This window comes from Mustela lutreola, chromosome 15 (assembly GCF_030435805.1).
Source record: "Mustela lutreola isolate mMusLut2 chromosome 15, mMusLut2.pri, whole genome shotgun sequence".
Taxonomy (NCBI): domain Eukaryota; kingdom Metazoa; phylum Chordata; class Mammalia; order Carnivora; family Mustelidae; genus Mustela; species Mustela lutreola.
Genome location: NC_081304.1, coordinates 23,220,032 through 23,245,723, shown reverse-complemented (window position 1 = coordinate 23,245,723; position 25,692 = coordinate 23,220,032). Strand labels below are relative to the sequence as shown.

General features: G+C 39.6%; 1 protein-coding gene across 3 annotated transcripts in view; it reads right to left on the bottom strand.

The window, feature by feature from the left end:
- NPEPPS (aminopeptidase puromycin sensitive) overlaps positions 1–24,098 on the bottom strand; it is an 88,307-nt gene extending 64,209 nt beyond the window's left edge. Inside the window, exons 1-2 of one of the 3 annotated variants that reach the window (XM_059149533.1) lie at positions 23,990–24,098; positions 7,965–8,049 (exon numbers count right to left, since the gene is read on the bottom strand). In XM_059149533.1, the coding sequence (XP_059005516.1) occupies positions 7,965–8,049; positions 23,990–24,067 (163 nt within the window). In that variant the 5' untranslated portion in view covers positions 24,068–24,098. Of the gene's footprint in view, positions 1–5,031; positions 5,153–7,964; positions 8,050–18,939; positions 19,362–23,989 lie in introns of those variants that run through there. The other 2 variants (XM_059149531.1, XM_059149534.1) reach the window with 2 other exon arrangements.
- Between the last annotated feature and the right edge of the window lie 1,594 nt (positions 24,099–25,692).

The window sequence follows — 25,692 nt, the reverse complement described above, 5'->3', positions numbered from 1 at the left end:
CAAGATAAGAATTAAATTCAACTTCTCAGGAGCCACGCAAGCAAGAAGATAATGGAATGAAATATTTATTTATTTATTTATTAAAAAAAAAAAAAAGATTTTATTTATTTCACAGAGAGAGATCACAAGTAGGCAGAGAGGCAGGCAGAGAGAGATGAAGAAGCAGACTCCCTGCTGAGCAGAGCCCCTGATGCGGGGCTTGATCCCAGGACCCTGAGATCATGACCTGAGCCGAAGGCAGAGGGTTTAACCCACTGAGCCACCCAGGCGCCCCTGGAATGAAATATTTAAAGGGCTGAGAAAGAAAAACTAACTAGAATTCTGTATTCTTCAAACTGATCTTTCAAAAGTGAAAGAGAATGTTCCTCTCAATCTTGCTGTGAACCAAAACTGCTCTGAAAAAATTAAGTCTTCAAAAAAAAAAATGGGGAGAGGAGCACATGGTTGACTCAGTTGTTAAGCGTCCAATTCTCAGCTCGGCTCTGGTCATGATCTCAGGGTCGTAAGACATAGCCCCACGTGGGGCTCCATGCTCAATGTGTAATCTGTTTAAGATTTTTTCCCCTCCCTCCCACTCTGCTCTTCTGCCTGCTCATGTTCTCTCCCTCAGATAGATAAATAAATAAATAAATAAATAAAATACATTTTTTTAAAAAGTGGGGAGAAATAGATTTTTGTCAGACAAAAATTGGGGGAATTTGTTGCAAGTACATATGCTTTTACAAGATATGTTAAAAGAAGTTCTTTAGAGAAAAGGAAAATGACACAGATTAGAAACTTAGATCTATATAAAGAGAGAGCATCAGAGAATAAATAAAAGAAGGTAAAATAAAAATGTTTATGATTGCTATTTTTAATTGATCTAAAAGATAACTGTTCAAAGTATTAATAGTAACAATATTTGATTATGTTGGCTTCTGTGTATGTTCATGCATAAGTGAAATGAATGACAGCAATGAAACAAGGGATGGTAGGAAGAAACTGGTCATATTTTGTTATTATAAGGTACTTGGTACTACTTGTGAAGCATTATGGTATTATCTGAAAGTGACTGGATTAATTATAAATATATATTGCAAACTCTAGGGCAACCACTATAAAAAACTTTTCAGATTAAAAGTAAAGTGACAGAAAAAGATATACTAACACTAATCAAAACAAAGTGGGAGTAGCTGCATTAATTTCAGACAGAGCAGACTTTAAAGCAAGAGAACTTAAAAGGAACGTTACATAATGAGAAGAGGGGCAATACTCCAGCAAGACGTAAAAATTCTTAATGTGGATGCATCTAATAATAAAGCATCAAAATACATGAGGCAAAAACTGACAGAATGGCAAGGAGGAACAGATGAATCTACTATTAGAGCTGGAGACTTTAACAGCCTTCTATCAGAAATAAACAGTGTCAGCAGCAGAAATCTGTAAGGATAGATTTGAACTCAAAAGCACCACCAACCAATTGGGTATCTGTTGACGATTTCATCAAACAACAGCTTGTGTTACACATTTTACTCAAGCTCATTTGGACCATTCACCAAGACAGACCATATTCTTGGTCATAGATACACTTGAACTAATTAAAAAAAAAAAAAGAAAGAAAGAAAGAAAGAAATCATAAAATGTCTGTTCTTTGACCACAAAGGAATTAAATTAGAAATCAGTAACAGAACTATAGCTGGAAAAATCCTCAAACAATTAGAAATTAAATAATTATAATACTTCTTTTTTTTTATAATTTTATTTCTTTATTTGACAGAGATCACAAGTAGGCAGAGAGAGAGGAAGGGAAGCAGGCTCCCTGCTGAGCGGAGATCCCTGCTGATGGAGCCCAATGTGGGGCTCAATCCCAGGACCCCGGGACCATAACCCAAGCAGAAGGCAGAGGCTTTAACCCACTGAGCCACCCAGGTGCCCCTATAATACTTCTAAATAACACATAGGTCAAAGAAGAACCCTCAAGAGAAATCTTTAAATTGAAGCAGAAAGAATACTTCCTAACTCATTTTATGAAGCTGCATTACCCTACTATCAAAACAAAAGACACATATAAGAAAACTATAGACCAGTGTCTCTTAGGAACATAAATACAAAAATCCTCAACAAAATATTAGCAAATTGAATCCAACAATATATAATAAGAATTATATGCCATGACCAAGTGGGATTTATCCTATTATGCAAGGCAGTTTCAACACACAAAAATCAATGTCCTTCATCACATCAACAGTCTAAAGAAGAACTATTACACAACTATCAGAAGATGCAGAAAAAGCATCTAACAAAATCCAATACCCATTCATGATAAAATTTCTCAGCAAAGTAGGAATAAAGATGAATTTCTTCAACTTGTGATAGAACATCTACAAAAACCCTACAACTAACATCATATTTCATGGTGATAAAGTTCAAGCTTTCCAGCTAAGATGAGGAACAAAGCAAAGATGTCTTACCACTGCTTTTCAACATTGTACTGAAAAGTCCTAGCTAATGTAGTAAGACAAGAAAAGGAAATAAAAGGTATACATATTGGGATAGTAGAAATAAAACTGTCCTTGTTCACAGATGATGTGGTCATGTAGAAAATTCAAAGGAATCAGCAAAAAAACTCCTGGAACTAATGAGCAATTATAATAAGGTTGCAGAATATAAGATTAATATATATGTCAATCACTTTTCTATATACCAGCAATGAATAAGTGGTATTTGAAATTGAAAACACTTTATCATTTACATTATCATATTCAAAAACAAAATACTTAGGTATAAATCTAACAAAATATATGTAAGATCCAGGAGAAAAACTACTAAATTCTCATAATAGATATTAAAGAACTAAATAAATGGAGAGATAATCCATGTTCATGGGTAAGATTCCATATTGTCAAGACATCAGTTCCTCCCAACTTGATCTGTAGATTCAATCCCAATCCCAATAAAAATCCCAGAAAGTTATTTCATGGATACCAAAAAACTGATTCTAAACTTTATATGCAGGGGTGTCTGGGTGGCTCAGTCATTAAGTGTCTGCCTTCAACTCAGGTCCTGATCCCAGGGTCCTGGCATCCAGCTCTGCATCAGGCTCACTGCTCAGTGGGGAGCCTGCTTCCCTCTCTCCCACTCTCCCTGCTTGTGTTCCCTCTCTTGCTGAATCTCTCTGTCAAATAAATAAATAAAACCTTTTAAAAAAACAAACAAAACAAAACCCACAGCATGTATAACACCAAGAGTGAACCCTAATGTAAACTACTGACTTTGTTAATGAGGTGCCAAGGTAAGTTTCACTGACTTTAACAATTGTACCACTTTGGTTCAAGATGTTGATAATGAGGAAGAGAAGGGTGGGTGGGACAAGGAATACGGAGGAAATCTCTGTACTTTTTACTCCAAAGTGCTCTGAAAAATAAAGTTTATTAGTAGGAAAAATAGAATCAGCATTTTTTTAAAAAGAGTTTTATTTATTTGACAGAGAGAGGGAGAGAGAGAGTGTGCACACAAGCAGGGGGAGCAGGCAGAGGGGGAAGCAGGCTCCTGCTGAGCAAGGAACCTGACATGGGGCTCAATCCCAATATCCTGGGATTATAACGTGAGCTGAAGGCAGACACTTAACTGACTGAACCACCCAGGTGACCCTAAAATCACCATTTAATTCAGAAAACAGGATGCCCTGAAAGTTACCAAAGACCTGGGAAAACATCTGGTTCCTCAATATAGCCCAGAGTAGTGGTTAGCTTATGCATTAACACGAAGAACAATAGCACATAATAGACTTTATGTTTGAAATCCCCAAAACTCAATATACTCAGGACTTGTAAATAAAGCAGAGGCAAAATAAAAACAAGAGCTCAGAAATAAGGCCACTGTAGTGCCCAAAAAACTTTAAAAGCTTCCTGAAAAGAGGTATTCTGATTTTTTGAAAGAATATACCACTGGAACATGTACAGCAAACTAAAATAACCTGCTAAATATATTAAATAGTAATATAGCATATTATACCCCAGTTTCAATTAAGAATCTAGAAGACTCTCAAAAGGCTTTTTGCTCTTTTTAATGAGACAGCTATGCTCAAGTCTTATCTTCATGTCCAAGTGATAAAGAATATGCGTAACACACAGTTCCCTGGTAGGTTGCAAATTCAACAGATGTCACTATAGCCCCCAAAAATGTTGTTGGCCTGAAAAGTTCTTTAAAATTTGAATACATTTAAATATTCTTTAATACTTTCTTTGGTCTGGCCTCTGTCCCAACATTCTAGCTTTGCTACATCCAGTCCAATTCACTCGTGTTTGTTATTTCCTTAATCCCAACCATAACTTTGGTTTGAGGCCCCCTACCCTATATTGTTATTTGTATTACTAAACTTATACTTTGATTCTTTCATTTAAAATCTTACGAAGTTCTGCATCATATTCCAATACATTTGTATTAGAAATGAGTATTTCCCCTTCTCTTTCAATTTTCCACATTTCAGAGCTAGCACTTAATTAGTCATGCATGTATTTTCAGAATGATGACAAAAACAACTCTTGCAAAGAGATGGTGGTTTAATGCTATTCCTAATCTACATTTAACTGCATGACGATGGAATATATATCACTGATGGGCTTATAAAGGCCTACTGAAGCTCATGATAAAGGCCTCTGATTGAGTGTGAGGAACGATTCCTTTTTCTCAAGTTAATAGTTTTGCTCAAAATTGTTACCATTTGTCAGTATTTCTGACTAGCTGCTTCATCCTCTCATTAAACACATACATGCACTCATCTGCACACTGAAAAATGTACCTCTGCTTCAAGAAGAAACATGTTAAGATTTACATGCCTTGCATGGATAAGGCAGGGTGATGCTAGTGGATCTGAGGCTAGAATCAGAACTTTGAATGGAACAGGGAAAATTTCTTCCTTACACAGCTAATGCTACAAACATACCTGAGAAAGTATACTAAGGGAAAAGTTAATACAAAACTTTCAAATGATCAATGTCCGTGTGGTTATGCCCAAGCCATCTATTAATGATAAATTAAAAGTCTCGTTACCTGTCAGGACCTGAGTTCAGGCACTCCTGCGGAAGCTGGTGACAATACTAACCCCTGCACTCACTGTGTAGGGAGGTGCACTCCTTGCACTGGGGCTTAAGTGCTAGTGATTTCACCAACCCTTGAAGTGCAGAACAGTAAAAAAACAGTTTTCAGCCGTTTTTCTTACTGAGTTCTCATTTTTTAAATATTACAAAGATCTCAATTAGGTTTTAAAATAAGTTATTTTTGTTGAAAAGGCAGTGCCTTAGTTTAAAGAGACACACGCCAATAGGTCTTTCTGGGTCACTGCACAAACCACAAAACAGCTTCTTTTTCATCAATTAAAAATTTATACAAAGAAGCAACAACTTCATGACTTCGAACGACTTTCTGACTTTACCGTAAAGTACCAAGATTTAGTGGCTACACATATGTAACTCGGTCTTACAGGAGGCAATCATAAATATTAATAGGTACTGTACTAAAGGAGATCAGCCAAGTTAAAAAATGGTAGCTTTCCTATTGACTCAGTTATTCCCCTGTCAAACCATACCACCCTGGAAGGAGCTGGCAATCAAATTTGCAACTACTAATTTCTAAAGAACAGCATGTTGTACTCTTCCATACAGTAAAAATCAAGAAATGCTACTATGCCCAAGGATAAAATTACACTGTATGTGTATCTGGAAGGCCAAAACTGTTTGACTGAAATCTTAAAATGCCACATTAATACAATTTCCCATTCTCTTATACTCTCAAATTAGATGAGCTTACACATGACTCTAGGTTTTTCCCATTGCTGTAGGAGAAATGAGTTGAAAAATACCCCTTAGCTAGTTTTGAAGAAAATACTTTATGTACCTAAAAAAGAGTAATGTTTTATCTGAATCTCTCTCCAAATCCCCTTCACTTCTACAAGCTTTCATTTCTCTTCTGACCCTCTTAGAACACAAACACTGCTATTCTAACTATTAGGAGCTTGGCACCATTCAGTTATGCATACTCAAAGCATTTGAGTTCTCTGAATTCTTTCCTGACATTTTAGTAGAGGATGATAAAAACAAAATTTATAAAAACAAAAAAAAATTTAGTAGAGGAAGATAAAAACCTGAGCTGAAACCATGCCAACTGGAGGGTGCGAGTATATTTTACAATCTCTTCCTATCTATAGTGGCACCATTTTAAAACTACATCAAATTTAAATGTTCTCTACCTAAAACAGAGCAAGCTTGCCTTGATATGCTTGGCTAAAATGCTGACATTTTTCTTCACAGATAAAGAAACTAAATAACCCCTCTCTCATTTACCCAAACAATTTTTTAATGTTGGCACTCATCCAAAGTCCATTTGAAGGATGTGTTCCTCTAGCTTAAAATCACAGCAATTTGATCTCATTTACAAACAATTGAACAATAAATACTTTTTGGCAATACTCTGCTCAACTGCTACTTTTGGGGGGGTCATTCTATGGACAAGATAATTTAAGAAAAATTCATGAAATAAAATAAATTCATGAAAAAAGTATTTATTTTTCCTTATATGCTTCTTTTCAGTGTAAAGGAGAGGGTTAAGAGCAATACAAAATGTGAACTAAAAGGCTAAATTTCTAACTTATTTGATATCAAATGAAAAGGTTTTTTCTTTTCTTTCTTTCTTTCTTTCTTTTTTTTTTTTTTTTTTAAAGTAAGCTCTACATGCTAAGTGGGGCTTGAACTCACAACCCTGAGATCAAGAGCTGCATGCTCTACTAGCTGAGCCAGCCAGGCACCCTGATAGCAAAAAAAAATTTTCTGACAGGAAGTCTCATAGTAATGAAGACTAACCAAAAGATCATTCTGTCAAAAGCAAAAAGCACTTCAGTTCCAGTATTAATACACTTGTGACTTCATGCCAAATATGACAATTTTTTAAAATGGAGCTTATGTGGGAATAAGATTTCAGGCCAAAACAGACTACTCAATTTAATCCCTTGTTACAATTACAAGGTCTAAAATAGTTCTCATTTTAAAGATGCTAAGTGAGTTCCCAGACATTCTATATATTTCCTTTTAACATATTCTTACTCTGTAACTAACTTGGTCATCTAGCTTCTAAGCTCCACATTCCATCCCGCAGGACAAATATTTTTCTCTCAATTGTGAATAAGATTCATTATTGCAATTTTAATCTACTGTTCAAGAGGGAAATAAAAAATCTTTAAGAGGGCGCCTGGGTGGCTCAGTGGGTTAAGCCGCTGCCTTCGGCTCGGGTCATGATCTCAGGGTCCTGGGATCGAGTCCCGCATGGGGCTCTCTGCTCAGTGGGGAGCCTGCTTCCTCCTCTCTCTCTCTGCCTACTTGTAATCTCTCTCTCTGTCAAATAAATAAATAAAATCTTTAAAAAAAAAAAATCTTTAAGAAAACCAAATATGAACTAAGCCACCTTAATAAACCAATCTTTCATGTTCAAAGCACTTATTTTAAAAATATCGCTTCAGTTTTGGGTACCTTGGTGGTGTGGTCAATTGGGCGAGTGACTCTTGGTTTCAGCTCAGGTTGTAACCTCGGGGTCATGGAATTAAGCCCTGCGTCGGGCCCCACAGTCAGTGCAGTGTCTACTTGGGATTCTCTCTGCCCCTCCCACTCAAGCTCTCTCTCTCTCTCTAAAATAAATAAATTAATTTAAAAAAATAACTCTTTAGCTTTATATGCATGGTATTATATTCATTTTACATTTATGGAAATGTAATCTGCCTAGGGTTACAAAATACGTTAATGTTTGAAGTAGAATTAGAATGTGGCATCTCCTTTATCTCATAGTACAAATTATTAAAATATTTTCCACGAACATCTAAAAATGTTTCCTATTTCTAAAGTAACAAACACTGCTACCTTAATCTGAAAATGTATATGCCACCACACATACATGATACACACAGAGAGATAGCAAATTAAATGGAAAACAGCTCTTACCTTCATCTCCCTCTGGTGCATATGAAGCTGTAATAATGTCAATATCAGCACAATTCATCACAATCTGATTGGTTGCCTGCCTCACCTAAGGGAAAAAGAAAAACCAGCAGTGTCAGAAATAGCCAAGATTGGGACGCCTGGGTGGCTCAGTTGGTTAAGCGGCTGCCTTCGGCTCAGGTCATGATCCCAGCATCCTGGGATCGAGTCCCACATCGGGCTCCTTGCTCGGCAGGGAGCCTGCTTCTCCCTCTGCCTCTGCCTGCCTCTCTGTCTGCCTGTGCTTGCTCGCTTTCTCTCCCTCTATCACTGGCAAATAAATAAATAATCTTTAAAAAAAAAAAAATAGCCAAGATTAATAACATGTACATCTTCATCTTGGCCTAATGTATGTCACAGGGCATTTTTTAAAGCCCAGACATCACTAAAACCTAGACTGAGTATTTATACCTAAATGGTAAAAAATAAATGAGTAGTTTTAGGTAATCTAAGGCAATTCACATTTTCTGAATTCTATTAAAAGCAACCATAAACACTTAAGTATTTTAGACTTTAAACATCTGACCAATGAGCTAAATAAAAGCATTTTTCCTACTTAAGCTTTTATTTAAAACGATGAAAACTTTCCAAATTAAAAATTAATTAGGAAACATTTCTTATATATTGCAATTAATTATGTATTTCAACCTACACATCAAACCCATCATAAGACCTTCTTTAAGGATAGAGGAAGAAAAGTGGTATCATAAATCATGTCAAAACTTCGTAAAGCACTCTTTAAATTTTCTTCTCTTATCAAAGTAACATTTTGAATATAAGACACTAATGACTCACCACCAAGATTAAATAAACTTTTTAAGATTTTGTCTTACTTACTTCAGATCCCCCCCAATAAAATATAGATATAATGAAAGCTCCATCCTCGCTTCCTCATTACATGGAGATAACCACTCTCCTAAGGCTAATGTAGCTCTTTATCATGTGTATATATAGTACTTCTGCTACATATATAAAGATCAGTAAGCAATGTTTTTAGTTTTATACAAACAGTATCACCTTTGCACCTGCTTTTTTCATTTAACATTTGTTTCTGAGATGGGAAATGTAGACAGATATAGATCTAATTCATTAATTTTAACTCCTATATAGTATTCCATTATAAAAATAAACCAATTATTTATCCATTTCCTTCCTAAAGGAAGTTAGGTTGTTTCCACTTCTTTTGTTTTTTAAAATAGTGCTATAGGGGCGCCTGGGTGGCTCAGTGGGTTAAAGCCTCTGCCTTCGGCTCAGGTCAAGATCTCAGGGTCCTGGGATCCAGCCCCGCATCAGGCTCTCTGCTCAGCAGGGAGCCTGCTTTCTCCTCTTTCTCTAATGCCTCTCTGCCTACTTGTGATCTCTATCTCTGTCAAATAAATAAATAAAATCTTAAAGAAACATAGTACTATAACAAATATCTTGGTCCATGTTTTCTTATGCATATTTTTCTTTACCAAGAATATCCCAATTATACTCTACAATAGTTTCAATTAACACTCCCATGAGCAAAGAGTGAAGAAATAACCATGTTCCGGATGCCTGGGTGACTCAGTGGGTTAAGCCACTGCCTCCAACTCAGGTCATTATCTCAGGGTCCTGGGATCAAGCCCTGCATTGGGCTCTCTGCCTGGTGGGGAGCCTGCTTCCCTCTCTTTCTCGCCTGCCTCTCTGCCTACTTGTGATCTCTGTCAAATAAATAAATAAAATCTTAAAAAAAAAAAAAGAAAAAAAAAAGAAAAGAAAAGGAAATACGATGTTCATCATCCTCTAAAAAACTTAAAAATCGGGCGCCTGGGTGGCTCAGTGGGTCAAAGCCTCTGCCTTCGGCTCAGGTCATGATCCCAGGGTCCTGGGATCGAGCCCCACATCAGGCTCTCTGCTCGGCAGGGAGCCTGCTTCCTCCTCTCTCTCTGCCTGCCTCTCTCCCTACTTGTGATCTCTGTCTGTCAAATAAATAAATAAAATCTTAAAAAAAAAAAAAAGAAAAGAAAAGAAAAGAAAATACGATGTTCATCATCCTCTAAAAAACTTAAAAATCGGGCGCCTGGGTGGCTCAGTGGGTCAAAGCCTCTGCCTTCGGCTCAGGTCATGATCCCAGGGTCCTGGGATCGAGCCCCACATCAGGCTCTCTGCTCGGCAGGGAGCCTGCTTCCTCCTCTCTCTCTGCCTGCCTCTCTCCCTACTTGTGATCTCTGTCAAATAAATAAATAAAATCTTAAAAAAAAAAAACAAAACTTAAAAATCTTTGACAATCTGGTGGGTATTAAATGATTTTCCACCATTGCTTTAATTAGAATTTTCCTGATTAATTGTAGCACTGGTTAAGTAAGCATCTTCTCTACTTAGTTTCTTTCTCCTTTTTTTTTTTTTGCCATTGCTTTTTCTCTGCAAATTGTTCATTTATAACCCTTGCCGACTTTTCAATTTGGTTGTAGACTTGATTTTATATACTTGCTGCATTTAAACAGAACCTCAGATTCATTTTCAGACCATTCATTTGAATGATCTGAATGTGGCAGTTTTGAAGAAAATAATTTTTCTATCCCCTTCAGCCTCTCCCTCTCCCTCAGTCCCTCCCTGCTCACGGGCAGACACTTTCCCTATCAAATAAATAAATAAAATCTAAAAATAACAAAAGTACAGATGCCCTAAATCACAAACAAATGTCTACAGAGGCCAGCGAAACAGGTGAATAGAGTAGGCCAGGTGAAGGCTGTGGATAAAGGAAGGGGAAGTAGTCATTTCTTGGAGCTAACCAATTATGCTATATTGAAAAGCAGACTCCATATTAACAGATCTTCCAACTACAAAAGAACAAAAAACAAAAACAAACCCCACAGGGGCTCCTACTTGGCTCTTTTGGTAGGGCATGTGCAACTCTTGATCTCTGGGTCTGAGTTGAGCCCCACACTGGACAGAAAGATTATTTAAAAAAAAAAAAAGCCACAAATTCAGATTTCATATACGATCTCCCAAATTGTAACTGATGGCAACTAACACAAAATTTGCAAGAACACTGTGCAGTCCAAACAAAACCCACAGTAGGTCAATACTGCCTCGAGATCACTAACAGAACACAGAACCAGGTAAGGAAACAAGAGTAATATAATGTCTGTATGAAAAAACTATACCAAAGAGTAATCATTTTATTAATAACCAATAAATAAACACGATTAATCTCAAACTAAAATTACCTGACCTAAGTTACAGATATATATTAGTAAGCCTGTAAGAATGGCTAACACATAATGTGAAACTATTTTGGCTCATTAAAAAAAAATCCTTTTCAGAGACTCGCTACGTCAGTTGGTAGAGCATGAGACTCTTGATCTTGGGGATATGAATTCAAGCCCCACACTGGGTGTAGAGCTTAGTTTAAAAAAAAATCTTTTTTCATAAATCTTTCTGTTTCTAAACAAAAATGTCATTCGATGAACTTTAAAAAAAAATTTTAAGTGGCAGGAGCACCTGGCTGGCTCAGTCCATAGAGCATACAACTCTTTTTTTTTTTTTTTAAAGATTTTATTTATTTATTTGACACAGAGAGATCACAAGTAGGCAGAGAGGCAGGCAGAGAGAGAGGAGGAAGCAGGCTCCCTGCTGAGCAGAGAGCCCGATGCGGGACTCGATCCCAGAACCCTGAGATCATGACCTGAGCTGAAGGCAGCGGCTTAACCCACTGAGCCACCCAGGCGCCCCGAGCATACAACTCTTGATCTTGGGGTTACATACAGACATTACTTAAAAATAAAATCTTTAATTAAAAAAATAAATCTTTAATTAAAAAATAAATTAAACTAATCTTTAAATATATAAATAAATAATTTTTGTAAGTGGTAATATTCCTTCACACCATTTACTTCATCAGGAACATTCCTAAGCAGTAACAAAACCTTTCTGTCCCAACTGGACATTTATAGCACTACATTTGAACAAATAAAGCAAAAATGATCCCTGTGCCTATTTATAAATTCACTTTTAAAAAATTCAGCAACACAGAGAAACGAAGCACTTAATGAGGCTGGGGTGGACTGCAGGGAGGTGTCTCCAAAAAGTAAAAATGAATAAAAACCTTCCAGAATTTGAAGTTTATGCCAACAGGATAATAACAGCAGTTTAGTTACACATCTTCAACTTTATTGAGGCAAGCATATTTTCATTCAACAACATCTACAGTGAATTTAAGCCCCACACTGGGTGTAGAGCTTAGTTTAAAAAAAAATCTTTTTTCATAAATCTTTCTGTTTCTAAACAAAAATGTCATTCGATGAACTTTAAAAAAAAATTTTAAGTGGCAGGAGCACCTGGCTGGCTCAGTCCATAGAGCATACAACTCTTTTTTTTTTTTTTTAAAGATTTTATTTATTTATTTGACACAGAGAGATCACAAGTAGGCAGAGAGGCAGGCAGAGAGAGAGGAGTTAATCTGCCAATGTCAAGATAGCTGTACAACACTACATATGCCAATTGACATTCACCTCACTACTACTTAACATTCTGAGGGAAAGAGTTTGCATACTTTGGAAAGGCACAGTCTACAACATCCATTTACAAGTACATTCTAATTCCTCCTTTATTTAGGGGAAACCCACCTGTTTATACTACTGAGTTAAGCCGTTTGTTGAATAGCTAATAATTTTTTTTTTTCCCCAAGACGCTGCCATTTCTGGAAGGGTGGGAGGGAAGAACCAAAGGAATAAAAATACTTATCTTAGTAACAGAACACTACTCAAATTTTTAAAATCTCACTGTATACTCTGCCTCATCTTAACCATGTCCTTTAAACAGGATAGAAAGTGTTTGTTTTAGTACTTAGTACCTGATTCACAGTAATCAGTTAATAGATATTGTTATTAAGACACACACACACAGAGGGGCATGTGGCTACCTCAGGCGGTAAAGCATGCAACTCTTGATCTCAGGGTTGTGAGTTCAAGCCCCACACTGGGCACAGAGTTTACTTTAAAAAAAAAAAAAAAGGCATACATAGAGACCAAGATTAAAAGTGCTGTAATCATAAAGATGTTCTTCCAAATATCATCTAACAGCATTCACCTAACAGTTTATAAAGTGTCTATCAGAATGACAGAAAATTTAAAAGCTTTGTGCTACATTATATAGTACTTTGGATGTCAGCATACATGTACAGATTTTATTTTATTTTTTTTTAAATATTATTTATTTATTTATTTATTTGACAGAGAGTGAGATCACAAGCAGATGGAGAGGCAGGCAGAGAGAGAGAGAGAGAGGGAAGCAGGCTGCCTGCTGAGCAGAGAGCCCGATGCGGGACTTGATCCCAGGACCCTGAGATCATGACCTGAGCCGAAGGCAGCGGCTTAACCCACTGAGCCACCCAGGCGCCCTGAGATTTTAAATACCTACATAGATTTAAGTGCTTCAGTGCCACACTGTAACACTGCTCTTTTTTATGTTTTCCCCACAATAGCACTGACCTGATGATTCACTACATGAATTCTCACATCTAACATCACCATTAGTGATATTTTCCACTACCAAAAATACAGGTAATAATTCAAAGGAATTTCAGCATTAAGATCTTCACAGTTTGCAAGCTTAAAATAGAAGCAAAATGTTAAAGTAGGCATATATATCGTGTAGATAACAAGCTCACTTTCAACATCTCCATTTGATGCTACTAAAGAATGGAACACAGTGTTTCCTTTCCTTGTTTCAAACCCAGGGTTAAGTCCTCTAGAGCCCCATACAGACTGCACTGCAACTCAACCAAACACCAAGTAATGGCTCTACTGAAGAGCCAGCTTGACCACTGGTAACAATTTTACAATGGAAGTTTCCTATGAGTTAGGAAGGCAGCAATGTGAGATTTTTTTTTTTCCCCTGAATGAGTCTTTATTATGATCACTCAGAAATACATCTTACAGGTACTATAAGACCCAAGAAGTTTTTCTGTGATTACCAAAGCCCTCAGATTTTAGTAAAAGAAAATCTCCAGTGTGACAACTCCAAACACCAGTCTGAAGCCTGAGACACTTTGCCTTACAAGCAATTTCATTGTTAAAATTTTGAAATAATCATTGTCTTTGTGGAATAGGGCTGTAATTTCTAGAGACAATAAGGAGCAGTTAATTAGTAAACACAAACTGAGCCAAGTTTTCTAACAAAAGAGACAGTGAAAAGAGCAAGATGCAGAAAGTCAAATGTAGCACCCCAAATGTAAAAATGTTAAACATACAGAACATTACTATTTATTGCTTATGGCTACTTACATACGCAATAAAACTACATATATAGGCATAATACTCACCTACCTAGAGAGAAGTTACCTCTGGGAGTGGGGCTAGGAAGAGATGGAAATGGACTTTAGTGGTATCTGTGGCATTTTATTTCCCAAAAAACACCAGGCGCAGTCTGAAGCGAATGGGGGAAAACTTTAATATATGCTAAATCTTTGTGGTGGGTTACTTTTCTGTATTTCTAAAGTATTTCCTAATTTAAGTAAAATTTTAAAGTAATTACAAGTGGCCAAATAAACTAAGAGCTACATACTTAAATGATGTTCAAAACTGTATCTCCAAGATCTGGAGAATTAATCTCAGTTAACAAGAGAGCTATCAAAAGACTCAGTCCTTTGCCACTGACTCACATATAGATTAGAATAAAATCTATTTTACAATAAGAACAGGCTCATTTATGTAGCAAAGTTCAGAGAAGTTTCATAATTTACTACTCAAGATCACATTTGTCCAGATTGTATTGATGGACAATATCAATTATTCAGAACCAGGAAGTTAAAAAAAGAAAAAGAAAAAAGAGCCTGTTTAAAAGCCAAAATAAATGATACAAAGTCCATACTATAAAACTCATTCCCTTCACTCAGAAGAGAGTCCATCAAACCCACACTTAGAAATTTCTTTTAAAGGTCACACAAGCTTTTTTCTGGTTACTTAGACCTCTTCAGATCAAGCTCAGTAAGATAGAAGAGGGAATAAATTGCACAATAGGCAGCAACAAAGCACAGTAAGCAGCAAGAAGTAATCACCCAACAGTAAGAAAAACAAACAAATATGAAACTAACAAATTATAGTGCCCAGTTTGGGGTAATCTGTTGTTATAGGTACTAATGACAGATATCCAGAATGATATCCAGTATTTTTACAAAGAAAAAAAGAAACAAGACTCGATTATAAGAAACTAGAGTTTAAAAAAATAATACATTTTTGGAATATTTCCATCCAAATCAGTAAATATTTTTTAAAGTCTAAGTGCCTCAAAGGATAAGATTCATTTATCTGGAAAGTTCACTGTAAAATTCATTGCCAGATGATAGTAGATAAAGCTCAACATATAAAAGCTTCTTATATTGAGGTGTTTCATCATACATACATTTCAAGAAACAACAGAAGATCTAAACAAGTTCAATTTCTTATCACCAATCTTTAAAATTTAATTTCTTAAGACCATGTAGTGATCCAGCAAAATGTGGCACAAATTATTGATTTTACCACTTTTTAAGTAATTAAAAAAGCAACCAAAATGACTGCATAGAAAATACTCAAGGGGTGCCTAGGTGGCTCAATCAGTTAAGCATGGGCTCTTGATTTCCGTTCAAGTCGACTTCTTGGGGTCAGGAGATCGACCCCATGTGAGGCTCCACGCTCAGTGCAGAATCTGCCTAAGTTTCTCTCTCGCACTCCCTCTAACCCTGCACACTTACACTACCCACTCCCCAATAAACAAATAAATCTTAAAAAAAAAAAAAAAGAAAATATGCAAAATTTGGGCAGAAAATTCCATAACACAGGATTGACAATAACATGCATTTAGGTGCCAAGTTTTAGCCTGCCAAATAAACTACTATATCTGTAACTCTCCTCTAAGTGCCAATTTAGTCATCACCAACATGAATATTTTGTTGGCAAAGGCCAGGGATTGTCTACTATATCCTGACTTCTGGCCTTGAAGGATGAAGTTAATTTCTTTGGCACAGGTTAAATATTTCCATAAGAGAAAGTCCAATTACTGAATAAACCACAATGCACTCATAACAAGGCAGAGTAGCCACTCACATAAACATCTTATCTATTTTTTAATTAATTATCCACAAAGCAAGAGAGTCAGAATTCAAAATAGCTACAAAAATCCATTGAGCTCAAATATCCTGATGTAAAGGGGGAGTGCATGGGAGGGGTGACAATGTCCCATTTCTCTAGGCCCATGGTAGCACTTTTGCAAAAGCTGCTGACCTAGACCACACACACTTATGTAAAAGACAACTACTTATAAAGTCAGTGCACACTGACTAATTTCTTCACCATCCCCAGGAGTCCACACCCCAGACCAGGTTAAAAATCCACTAAGTTTCTAATATGTAACCTGTACAAATACTCTGGGCTTATCATAAAATTTTGCAACTCAAGCAACCAAGCAACTTGTATACTTTGTGTAATGTGATTCCAACTGTTAGGAAACTGACCCAATACCAGTTACAAATCTAGATTTCTAGAGATACAATCCTGTCCACATTTTTAGATTTTCACAATAAAATACCTTATAATGCCACAGTTTAGTCTTACTGCTCCAATCCATGGATCTCAAAAATATGAATATATGCTTCTTTACTAATGTTAACTTTTCACCAACCTGAATTCCTTTATTCTTCCAAAGGTGGCAATGTGTACAATTAAAAAGTCCAATCATTCTTTAATAAAACCTGTTAGAATTCACTCTACTGCCATCTTTCATTTGTGTTGCCCTCTAGCCTGAAAAGAATTTCTGGAAACAACTGCTTTGAAAAGCTCCTGTTACTAAAAAAGATTTATTTCCTTACACCAAATTAACAATTCCCTGTTCATGTCTAGTACATTCCCATGTGCTCCCTCAATGGCCCGAAGCAGCCTTCCACATATTTCTCATCACTTTGGAAAAACAAGGAGAAAAGGGGGAAGGAGAAGCATGTCATTGTCTCCTGCTCTGTCCTAACACTTAAATAAAACCGTCACTTCCTAATAATCACTTAAAAATCTTTATTGAGGGGCGCCTGGGTGGCTCAGTGGGTTAAGCCGCTGCCTTCGGCTCGGGTCATGATCTCAGGGTCCTGGGATCGAGTCCCACATCGGGCTCTCTGCTCAACGGGGAGCCTGCTTCCTCCTCTCTCTCTCTGCCTGCCTCTCTGCCTACTTGTGATCTCTCTCTGTCAAATAAATAAATAAAATCTTTAAAAAATAAAATAAAATAAAATAAAAAATAAATAAAAATCTTTATTGACAATTTTTTTTCCTGAAATTTTTCCCTAAATAGATATCTCTCAAAATTATGAACCGGTCACACCAGTTAATAAGGTAAAGAAATAAATGATTTCTTTTTTTCACATCTTAGTCTTTTCACATAATGCGAACTCATTCATCACAGGTCCTTCTTCCCCAAGGTTTGCCAAGTCACAAGACACACTACTGTTTACAATCCCTCCCATCTGCCCCCTGCCAATATATATCAAACACTCTAGTTACTTGGCTTAAACAAATCGTCTACCAAATAACCCTCTCAAATCCTAATTTAGACTGAAGATACACTCACTCTGATTCATATTCTCAATGGAAAATTTTTAAATCACTTGACTTTCCAAGGGTTAAGTTTTGCCTTTTGATGCAGCTGGACCCTAGGGCCCTCCTGTTTTCACACAAGCACTCCATATATGACAGTATACTTTTTAATTCTACACTTTCAGACATAATTTCAATCTGAGTACTCAGCTTTCAAAGACAACTTCAAACTTTCAATTCATTCCAACACTATACATTTCTTTCATTTTACTGCTATATCCACCCTGTCTTTAAGGTTGAGGCCTACTGGTTTTTCCTGACTACAGTAAAAAAGACATAATATATTTACCACTCTTCTCTTTAAAAACAACTACTAAATAGTTCCCATTTTTCACCAGACTTCACATAATACATCATATAACAAGGTATGTCAGAAATGTCTATTGTTTGGGACCTCTGTAGGGCATCAGTACTAACAGTCTCCGAAATCAAACAATACTTCAGATAACGTGGGGGGGGGGGGGAAGCATGATTCACCAAAAACTGCAATGAAGAGTAATGGAATATTTTCAACAGTGGTATGCTAAAACTAGCAGCTTCTTTCAGAGAAGAGTACTGCTAAGCAACCATCGCCGTAACAATAAATCCACCTGCTTCACAGGCGGCAAAGCTAGGAAGAGGGGAGGAAAAGCAGAGATGGGGTCCTCCTTCAGCTTCTCTAGAGGTTAGGAGAGAACAAAGTCACTGCTGCACTGTCACTTGAGGGGAAGGGGGAGGGGGCGGATCATCTTGGAAACCCAGCCCCTGGGCCGGAGCAGGCGGGGAGAACTCAGCAAGGCTGCCTGGGATTAGCATTCTCCTTCTCACCTTCTCCCCCCCTTCTAGAATCTCCCCTCCTCGCTAACGCGCGGCGGCCGGAGTCCCAGATGACCGCCCCCTTACAATGTGTCCTCCGTGGGGCGTAGGGAGAACCAGAGAAAATAACTGAGTCAGGAGGCTGAGACAAGAGCGTGGACTCCGATGACCCCTCTGGCCTCCTCCTACAGCCTCCAGCCTCGCCCAGATCACTACCAAGCCCGGAAGGGCCGGGGGTCGGGGAGGGGAAGCCCCGCACAGGTGTGCTCGCCGGGGCTGGGGGTGTGTGGGGGGGGTGCCCCTCGGGCAGGGCCCGCCAGCTCCCTCGCTGCTCCCCGCAGCGCGGCCCGGGTCCCAGCCCAACAGGGCAGAGCACATCGGCCAGGGCGCCCCGCGGCAGCCCCAGAGGGGCGCGCCGGTCCCCGAGCCGGCCTCGCCAACCCCAGGCCCGCAGCGTCCAGGCCGCCGGCCCGCCCGCCCTCCGGGCCGGGCCCCCAGCCCAGCCCGCGGCCTAACTGCTTGCCCCGCAGCTCGCCCCCGGCGCCCGAGGGTCGCCGTACCTGGGCGGCGGCCTCCAGCTTGCCCTCGAAGGTGAAGTCCAGCAAGTCAGGCTTGAGGCAAAGGCTGTAGTTGATGGGGGAGACATCGGCAGGCAGCCGCTCGAAGGGCCTCTTCTCCGGCATCGCGGCGAGGCCCAGGCTGTGGAGGCGGCGGCGGCGGCGAGAAGAGCGGCTGAGGAGGAGAAGGAGGAGGGGAGGAGGCGGAGGGCCGAGGAAGAGCAGGCGGCGAGCGAGGGAGGGGGCGGCGGCTGCCAGCCACATCCACCGAGCGCGGGCGACCGCCTGAAGAGAGCGACCGGGGAGCCTGGGTGGGTAGGGGGGCGGGGGCGGGGGAGAGACCCAGCCGGAGCGCTCGGGGCCGGGAGGGAGGCAGTGCGGGCGGGCTGGCTGCCTACGGGGAAGGGGGCGGAGGGGAGGGCAGGGGAGGAGGGCCTGCAGGGAGGGGAGGAGGCGGTGGCGGCGGCAGCTGCGTGCGCGGCCCCGCTGGGCGGGCGCGCCCCCGCTGGTGTGCGCGCGCGCGCCGGGATTGGGGGCGGAGCGGTGAGGGCGCTGCCGGCTTCGGGGGAGGGTGCGGGGTCGCGGGCGCGTGCTGGGGGCGGGAGGCGGCTCGCTGCGCTGCACCTGTCCGCGCCACTGGGGAGTGCCGACTCGTGGCGGGCGGGAAGGAGCCCAGAAGGGTTTGAGAAACAGAGGGAAGGCGTGTGAGGACCCCCTCCAACTCCCAGCAGTATTTGGAAGTTGAAGCCTGTGCAACTGGCCCAGGGTAAAATGTTAAAATATAAATTCAGAGCGAAATCCCACATTGGATTTTTACCTCCACATCAGCAGAAAGCCCTGACTGGAGGCTCTTTGGCAGTAATTATGCCTATATTAAATAGCAACTTCAGGAGATGGTTATGAAAAGATTTGTCAGAAAACCTTTAATAATCCAGGTTTCTTAAACCAATGAGATCTGAACCTTCGAGGTAGTGCTTTCAGAAGTTAGGAAGATTTTTGTTTCCATAATTTAATGTTCAAAATAAGGTATGCTTCACCTTTTTCCCGTTACATCTTTATTTCTGCTTTTTTGAACTAAAAGACGTTTACAAATTATGGCCTCTTTAAACTAGCTGTGGTTCCATCCGTCAGTGCTGTAGATAACTCACAAGTTGGGGTTATATACATTTTAACAAAATGTGTTCTAATTATATATAAATATGTAATACATATTTATATTTATATGTATTACATATTTATATTTCTTAAAGTGTCAAGGGCAAGAGATTTATCCATAATCCCCATATTTCTTTATAGACCTTCTCATGTAGAACCTTTGAATTTCCAAAACTCAATGCTGAATGATACACGGGACCAGCACTGTACAACAGAAATATAATCAAGCCAACCAAGTAACTTTAAATTTTCTAGTACAAAATAAAAAAAAGGAAACGTGAAATTGATACATATTTAATGTAACATATCCAAAGTATCATTTCAATATGCAACCAAATGAAAAATAATGAGATTTTTTTCCATAGCGAGGCTCTGAAATCCAGTGTGTATTTTTTTTTTTATTCCAGTGTGTATTTTACATTCATAGCACATCTCAATTCTGACTAGCCACATTTCTGGTGCTCAGTTGCCATGTGAGACCAGTGGCTGTTGTCTTGGACACTGGGCCTCCCTCCTAGTCCTCGGAATCCTGAATACCTCTTTAGGACACACTGAACAACTGCAATCATTTCAAACTAAGATGTGAGATGGGGCCTTTTGTTACATGCAGACCACTTCTAGGTCATAGAAATAAGAATTTTAATAATATGTTAATCAAATTAATATTTGAATAATAATGTATTGAGTGCTTGCTAGACACTTTTCATATTTTAATTCATTTAACCCTTTCAACAACTCTTTTAGGCAGACACCATTATTCCCATTTTACAGATGAGAAAACAAGCACACAGAGATTCAGTGACTTGCCCAGGATCATACAGCTAATAAATGGCAGAGCTGGCATCAGGACCCAGCCCTTTTTTTCCCTCTCCCGAAAAATTTTGCAGCAGCTTCCCTATTTTTCTCTCAGTTTTGTTTTATTTCAGTCCATCTGTATCTCGGCTTCCTACAGAGTTATTCTCATTATACAAGCACCCGTAAGGTTCCCTCTTGTCTGTTAAAGCGTATTTGATTTATAACCGTTTAGGGCACTCCGTGAACTGTCCTTAGGCTTTTTTTTTTTTTTTTTTTTTACCCTTTAACCTAGATTGTCACGTCTTAGAAAGCTCACCTGTTTGCCATTTGGCCCTTACAGTTTGCTCATTTTCTCTTCTCTACCGTTGTCATGTATTATTGCTGGAAAGACCTCCTTATCCTCTTGGATATCCTCCTTATCCCCTTCCTTCAAAACTCACCTTTTCCAGAAAGTCCTCATTGACTAACTCTACTCAGCTGCAATCCTTTCCTGTCAGTTCCCAAGTACTGGTTTTGGCTGATTTATTTGTACTTGTTCTGTAATTATACTTTTTTTAAAAAAGATTTTATTTATTTGTTTGACAAAGAGAGAAAGCACAAGCTGGGGAAGTAGAAGGCAGAAGGAGAAGGAAAAAGATCCCAGAAGGACCCTGGGATCATGACCTGAGCTGGAGGGAGACACTTAACTGACTGAGCCACCCGGGTGCCCCCCTGTAATTATACTTTTAATTTGTTTTATATGGATTTCTTTTTAAGACGTACTTCTAATCCTTTATAAGTGTCAGAACAGAGCCCTGGTCCAAGTACATCTCAGTTATTGACCCAGCTAACCCATTGACCAAGAGAATATTTTACCCAGTCTGCAGCCTTTCCTTTATGTACAAGGTGTGTGTCCCACAGAGAAATTATGTGAACCTAAGACTAGGGGTAACCTTTTTTTTTTTTTTTTTAAATAAATTCCAGAAATGGTTTAAAAAACAAAAGGAAAACCTAAAGGCAGCTGCCTGATTCAGTCAGTAGAGCATGCAACTCTCAACCTTAGGGTTGTGAGTTCAAGCCCTGCATTGGTCAAGGAGCCTACTTTAAAAAAAAAAAAAATTGACAATCACAAAGGCCATAGACTTCATAACAGCAGTAGATGTCCCCCTGCTGAGGAAAAAAGGAACTTACTTGGCCCTATCCCTAGTCCCATGACCCAGGACTTTCCAATGAAGCAAGTCAGGAATGGACCCAGACCTACTACCTATAGATTTGGATTGGGGAACGGAAGGTTGTAGGTACAGTTCTCATAAAGAAGACTGGCTAGCGATCAGATACGCTCCAGGCAGTCTTTTCTGGAATAAGCGAAATGAAAAACACAGGTCTCTTGGAAATTCATTTGCCTCCATGGTGTTTCAAAAGGAGGTGGGGGTGGGGGTGTAGTGTGCACCCCCACTGGGTGGCACAGTCATTTAAGGACTGGCTCAGGTCATGATCTCAGGGTCATGAGATTGAGCCCCAAATCAGCTTAAGAGTCTGCTTCAGTCACTCTCCCTCCGCCCCTCTCCTATGTGTGCATGCATGCGTTCTCTCTCTCTCTCTCAAATAAGTAAGTCTTTAAAATAAAAAAGGAGGGCTCCTGGGTGGCTCAGCGGGTTAAAGCCTCTGCCTTTGGCTCCAGTCATGATCCCAGAGTTCTGGAATCGTGCCCAACATCGGGCTCTCTGCTCAGCAGGGAGACTGCTTCCCCCGCCCCCCCCCCCCCCGCCACATGCCTACTGCCTACTTGTGATCTCTGTCTGGCAAATAAATAAATAAAATCTTTTAAAAATAAAATAAAGGGACGCCTGGGTGGCTCAGTTGGTTGGACGACTGCCTTCGGCTCAGGTCATGATCCTGGAGTCTCGGGATCGAGTCCCGCATCGGGCTCCCAGCTGCATGGGGAGTCTGCTTCTCCCTCTGACCTTCTCCTCGCTCATGCTCTCTCTCACTGTCTCTCTCTCTCAAATAAATAAATAAAATCTTTAAAAAATAAATAAATAAAATAAAATAAAAAAGGAATGGGGGGGATTGAGTAATGTCTCAAGGTCATTAGTCTTACTTCTAACAGATTTCTAGGTTTCTCTGTTTCACAAAGCCCTTGAAAATCTAAATTCAAAATCCCATGCAAATCGCAACTTCAATAAAAACTAATTAAGAAAGTAAAAACTAAAGTCATTCTAGGGTCACCTGGCTGGCTCAATCAGTAGAGCATGTGACTCTTGATCTCAGGGTCGTGAGTTGGAACCCCACGTTGGGTATAGAGATTACTTAAATAAAGAAATCTTAAAAAAATAAAGTCTTTCTAATCTTAGGTACTTTTGTTTTTAGGTTTTAGGCACTAACTAGTCTCAGAGTCTGAGGACACAATCCCAATCTTATCACTAACTTTATCTATGGCCTAGAACAAATCTTATAATTTCCTTTCTGTGCTTTCCCCATTTGTAAATCAGTTAAGTGCATAATGCACACTTTCCTCAAAAAAATTATGGGACCTGTGGTTCAGGAATTTCTAAAAGAAGGCTTTCATGTTCTTAGTGTCAGAATGGACTTCATAGCAGGAGTGCTAGATAAAGAGAGTAAGGGATATGTAGAACAAATGTAAATCGTTGAAAGAGATGTTTTATTTTTTATTTTTTTTAAAGATTTTATTTATTTATTTGACAGAGATCACAAGTAGACAGAGAGGGAGGCAGAGAGAGAGAGGCTCCCTGCTGAGCAGAGAGTCAGATGCGGGACTTGATCCCAGGATGCTGAGATCATGACCTGAGCCGAAGGCAGCGGTTTAACCCACTGAGCCACCCAGGCACCCGAAAGAGATGTTTTAAAGCAAAGAGAATATAAAGGAATTGGGAAAGGAAGCCAAAATATTCATGGAGGAGGGAAACATATCCTGGCTGTGGTACACTGAAAAGGGAAGAGAAAGATGTGGATGAATTTGGGAGACCATTACAAAACCCACCGTATTAGATCAAAACTAAGCATAGCTGTTAATATATAGCCTTTCTGACTTAGAAATTATGGCCTTCAATGTCAATTTCAAGCATGGAAATTATAACTGTAATTTCACTAATGTGAGTCTTACCTGCTGATGATAGTGAGGGGGTTCCGAAAACCAGGGACACAGAAAGCTAGAAAGCAATCCATAGGAGGCTGATGCCATGAGATCCTAGCTTTGACTCTTTGTAACTTAAAATGGCTGTTGGAATGACTGTTGGAAAAGTGGGGAGTAGATGGAATGTTGCCTACCCCTCCTGTGTTTTCCATGAAGGGAAAGCAGATTAATTCCATATGTTTTAAAATGTATACTATATTTAAAATAGTGAATATGATACTGATGGATACTATATATAACAGGTGATGTGTGTGTGTGTGTCTGCATATGGATCTAAATACAGCTGACTCTTTTTTTCTTTGAGATTTTATTTACTTGAGAGAGAGAGAACATGAGAAAGGAGAGGTCAGGGGAGAAGCAGACTCCCTGCCGAGCAGGGAGCACGATGTGGGACTTGATCCTGAAACTCCAGGATCATGACCCTAGCCAAAGGCAGTCACTCAACCAACTGAGCCACGCAGGCACCCCTAAATACAGCTGACTCTTGAACAATGCAGGGACTGAGCCACAGACTCCTGTGAGTCTGCATGTAACTGCATGTAACTTTCAACTCCCCCCAAACTTAACTACTAATAGCTTACCATTGACTGGAAGCCTTACTGATACCAAAGTTGATCAACATGTATTTTGCCTGTTGTGTATATTACATACTACAGTTTTACACTAAAGCTAGAGAAAAGGAAATGTTAAGAAAATCATAAGGAAGGGGCACCTGGGTGGCTCAGTGGGTTAGGCCTCTGCCTTCGGCTCAGGTCATGATCTCAGGGACCTGGGATCAAGCCCCGCATCGGGCTCTCTGCTGAGCAGGGAGCCTGCCTTTCTCCCTCTCTCTCTGCCTGCTTCTGCCTACTTGTAATTTCTGTCTGTCAAATAAATTAAAAAAAAAAAAAGAAAGAAAATCATAAGGAAGAGAAAATACACTTACAGTACTGTATTTATCGGAAAAAAAAAATCCATGTATAAGTGTACCCATACAGTTCAAAGCTGTGTTGTTCAAGGGTCAACTATACACATAAATGTCGGTGGCAAGAGGACATTATGTCCATCCAAATGTGGCCAAAAAAAAAAGGTCCTCAGAGTCAGAAAGAGTTCTATTTCTCTTGGTATCTTTCCATCAGGAAGTTGAAAAAGTCATACATTTCCACCTACCTTTCTTCTTTCCTAGCTCTGCCCAGCTCCCCCCCCTCCCCCGCCAACCCGCCCATACTTCTACTTCCTTTTCCCCAAGCACTACTCCAGGATTAGTTACCAATCCCAAATGACTGACAGCTACACGACTAAACCCAAGCCCTCTGTTGGTGGTCTTCGTATTGCCATGAGCCTCTCTGGCGGTGTACTCTTAGGAAGGGTTAGCCACCAGTCCGGCAGGAATAAGAGTTTGTGGAACTGACATCCTCCGCCGCAGGCAAGAATGCATATGTCTGGGACTGATGATTCGTGAGTCTCTGGAATGCAACAACATTTCTCATGGAATCCCAAGTCCTTAAAGGTTGGAATGTTCTGGAGCTGGCACACCAGAATTGACTTAGCAATGTTGTTGCCTTGACTGCACATCTAGAAAAATAAGTGAGGGTTCACGTTGAACGAGACTGGTGGAGTAGCCAAGAGGATTAGAAGTCTCAGCAGCCTGGCCATCAGTCAGCCTCAGTTTCTCCACCCTTGGCTCTAGTTCT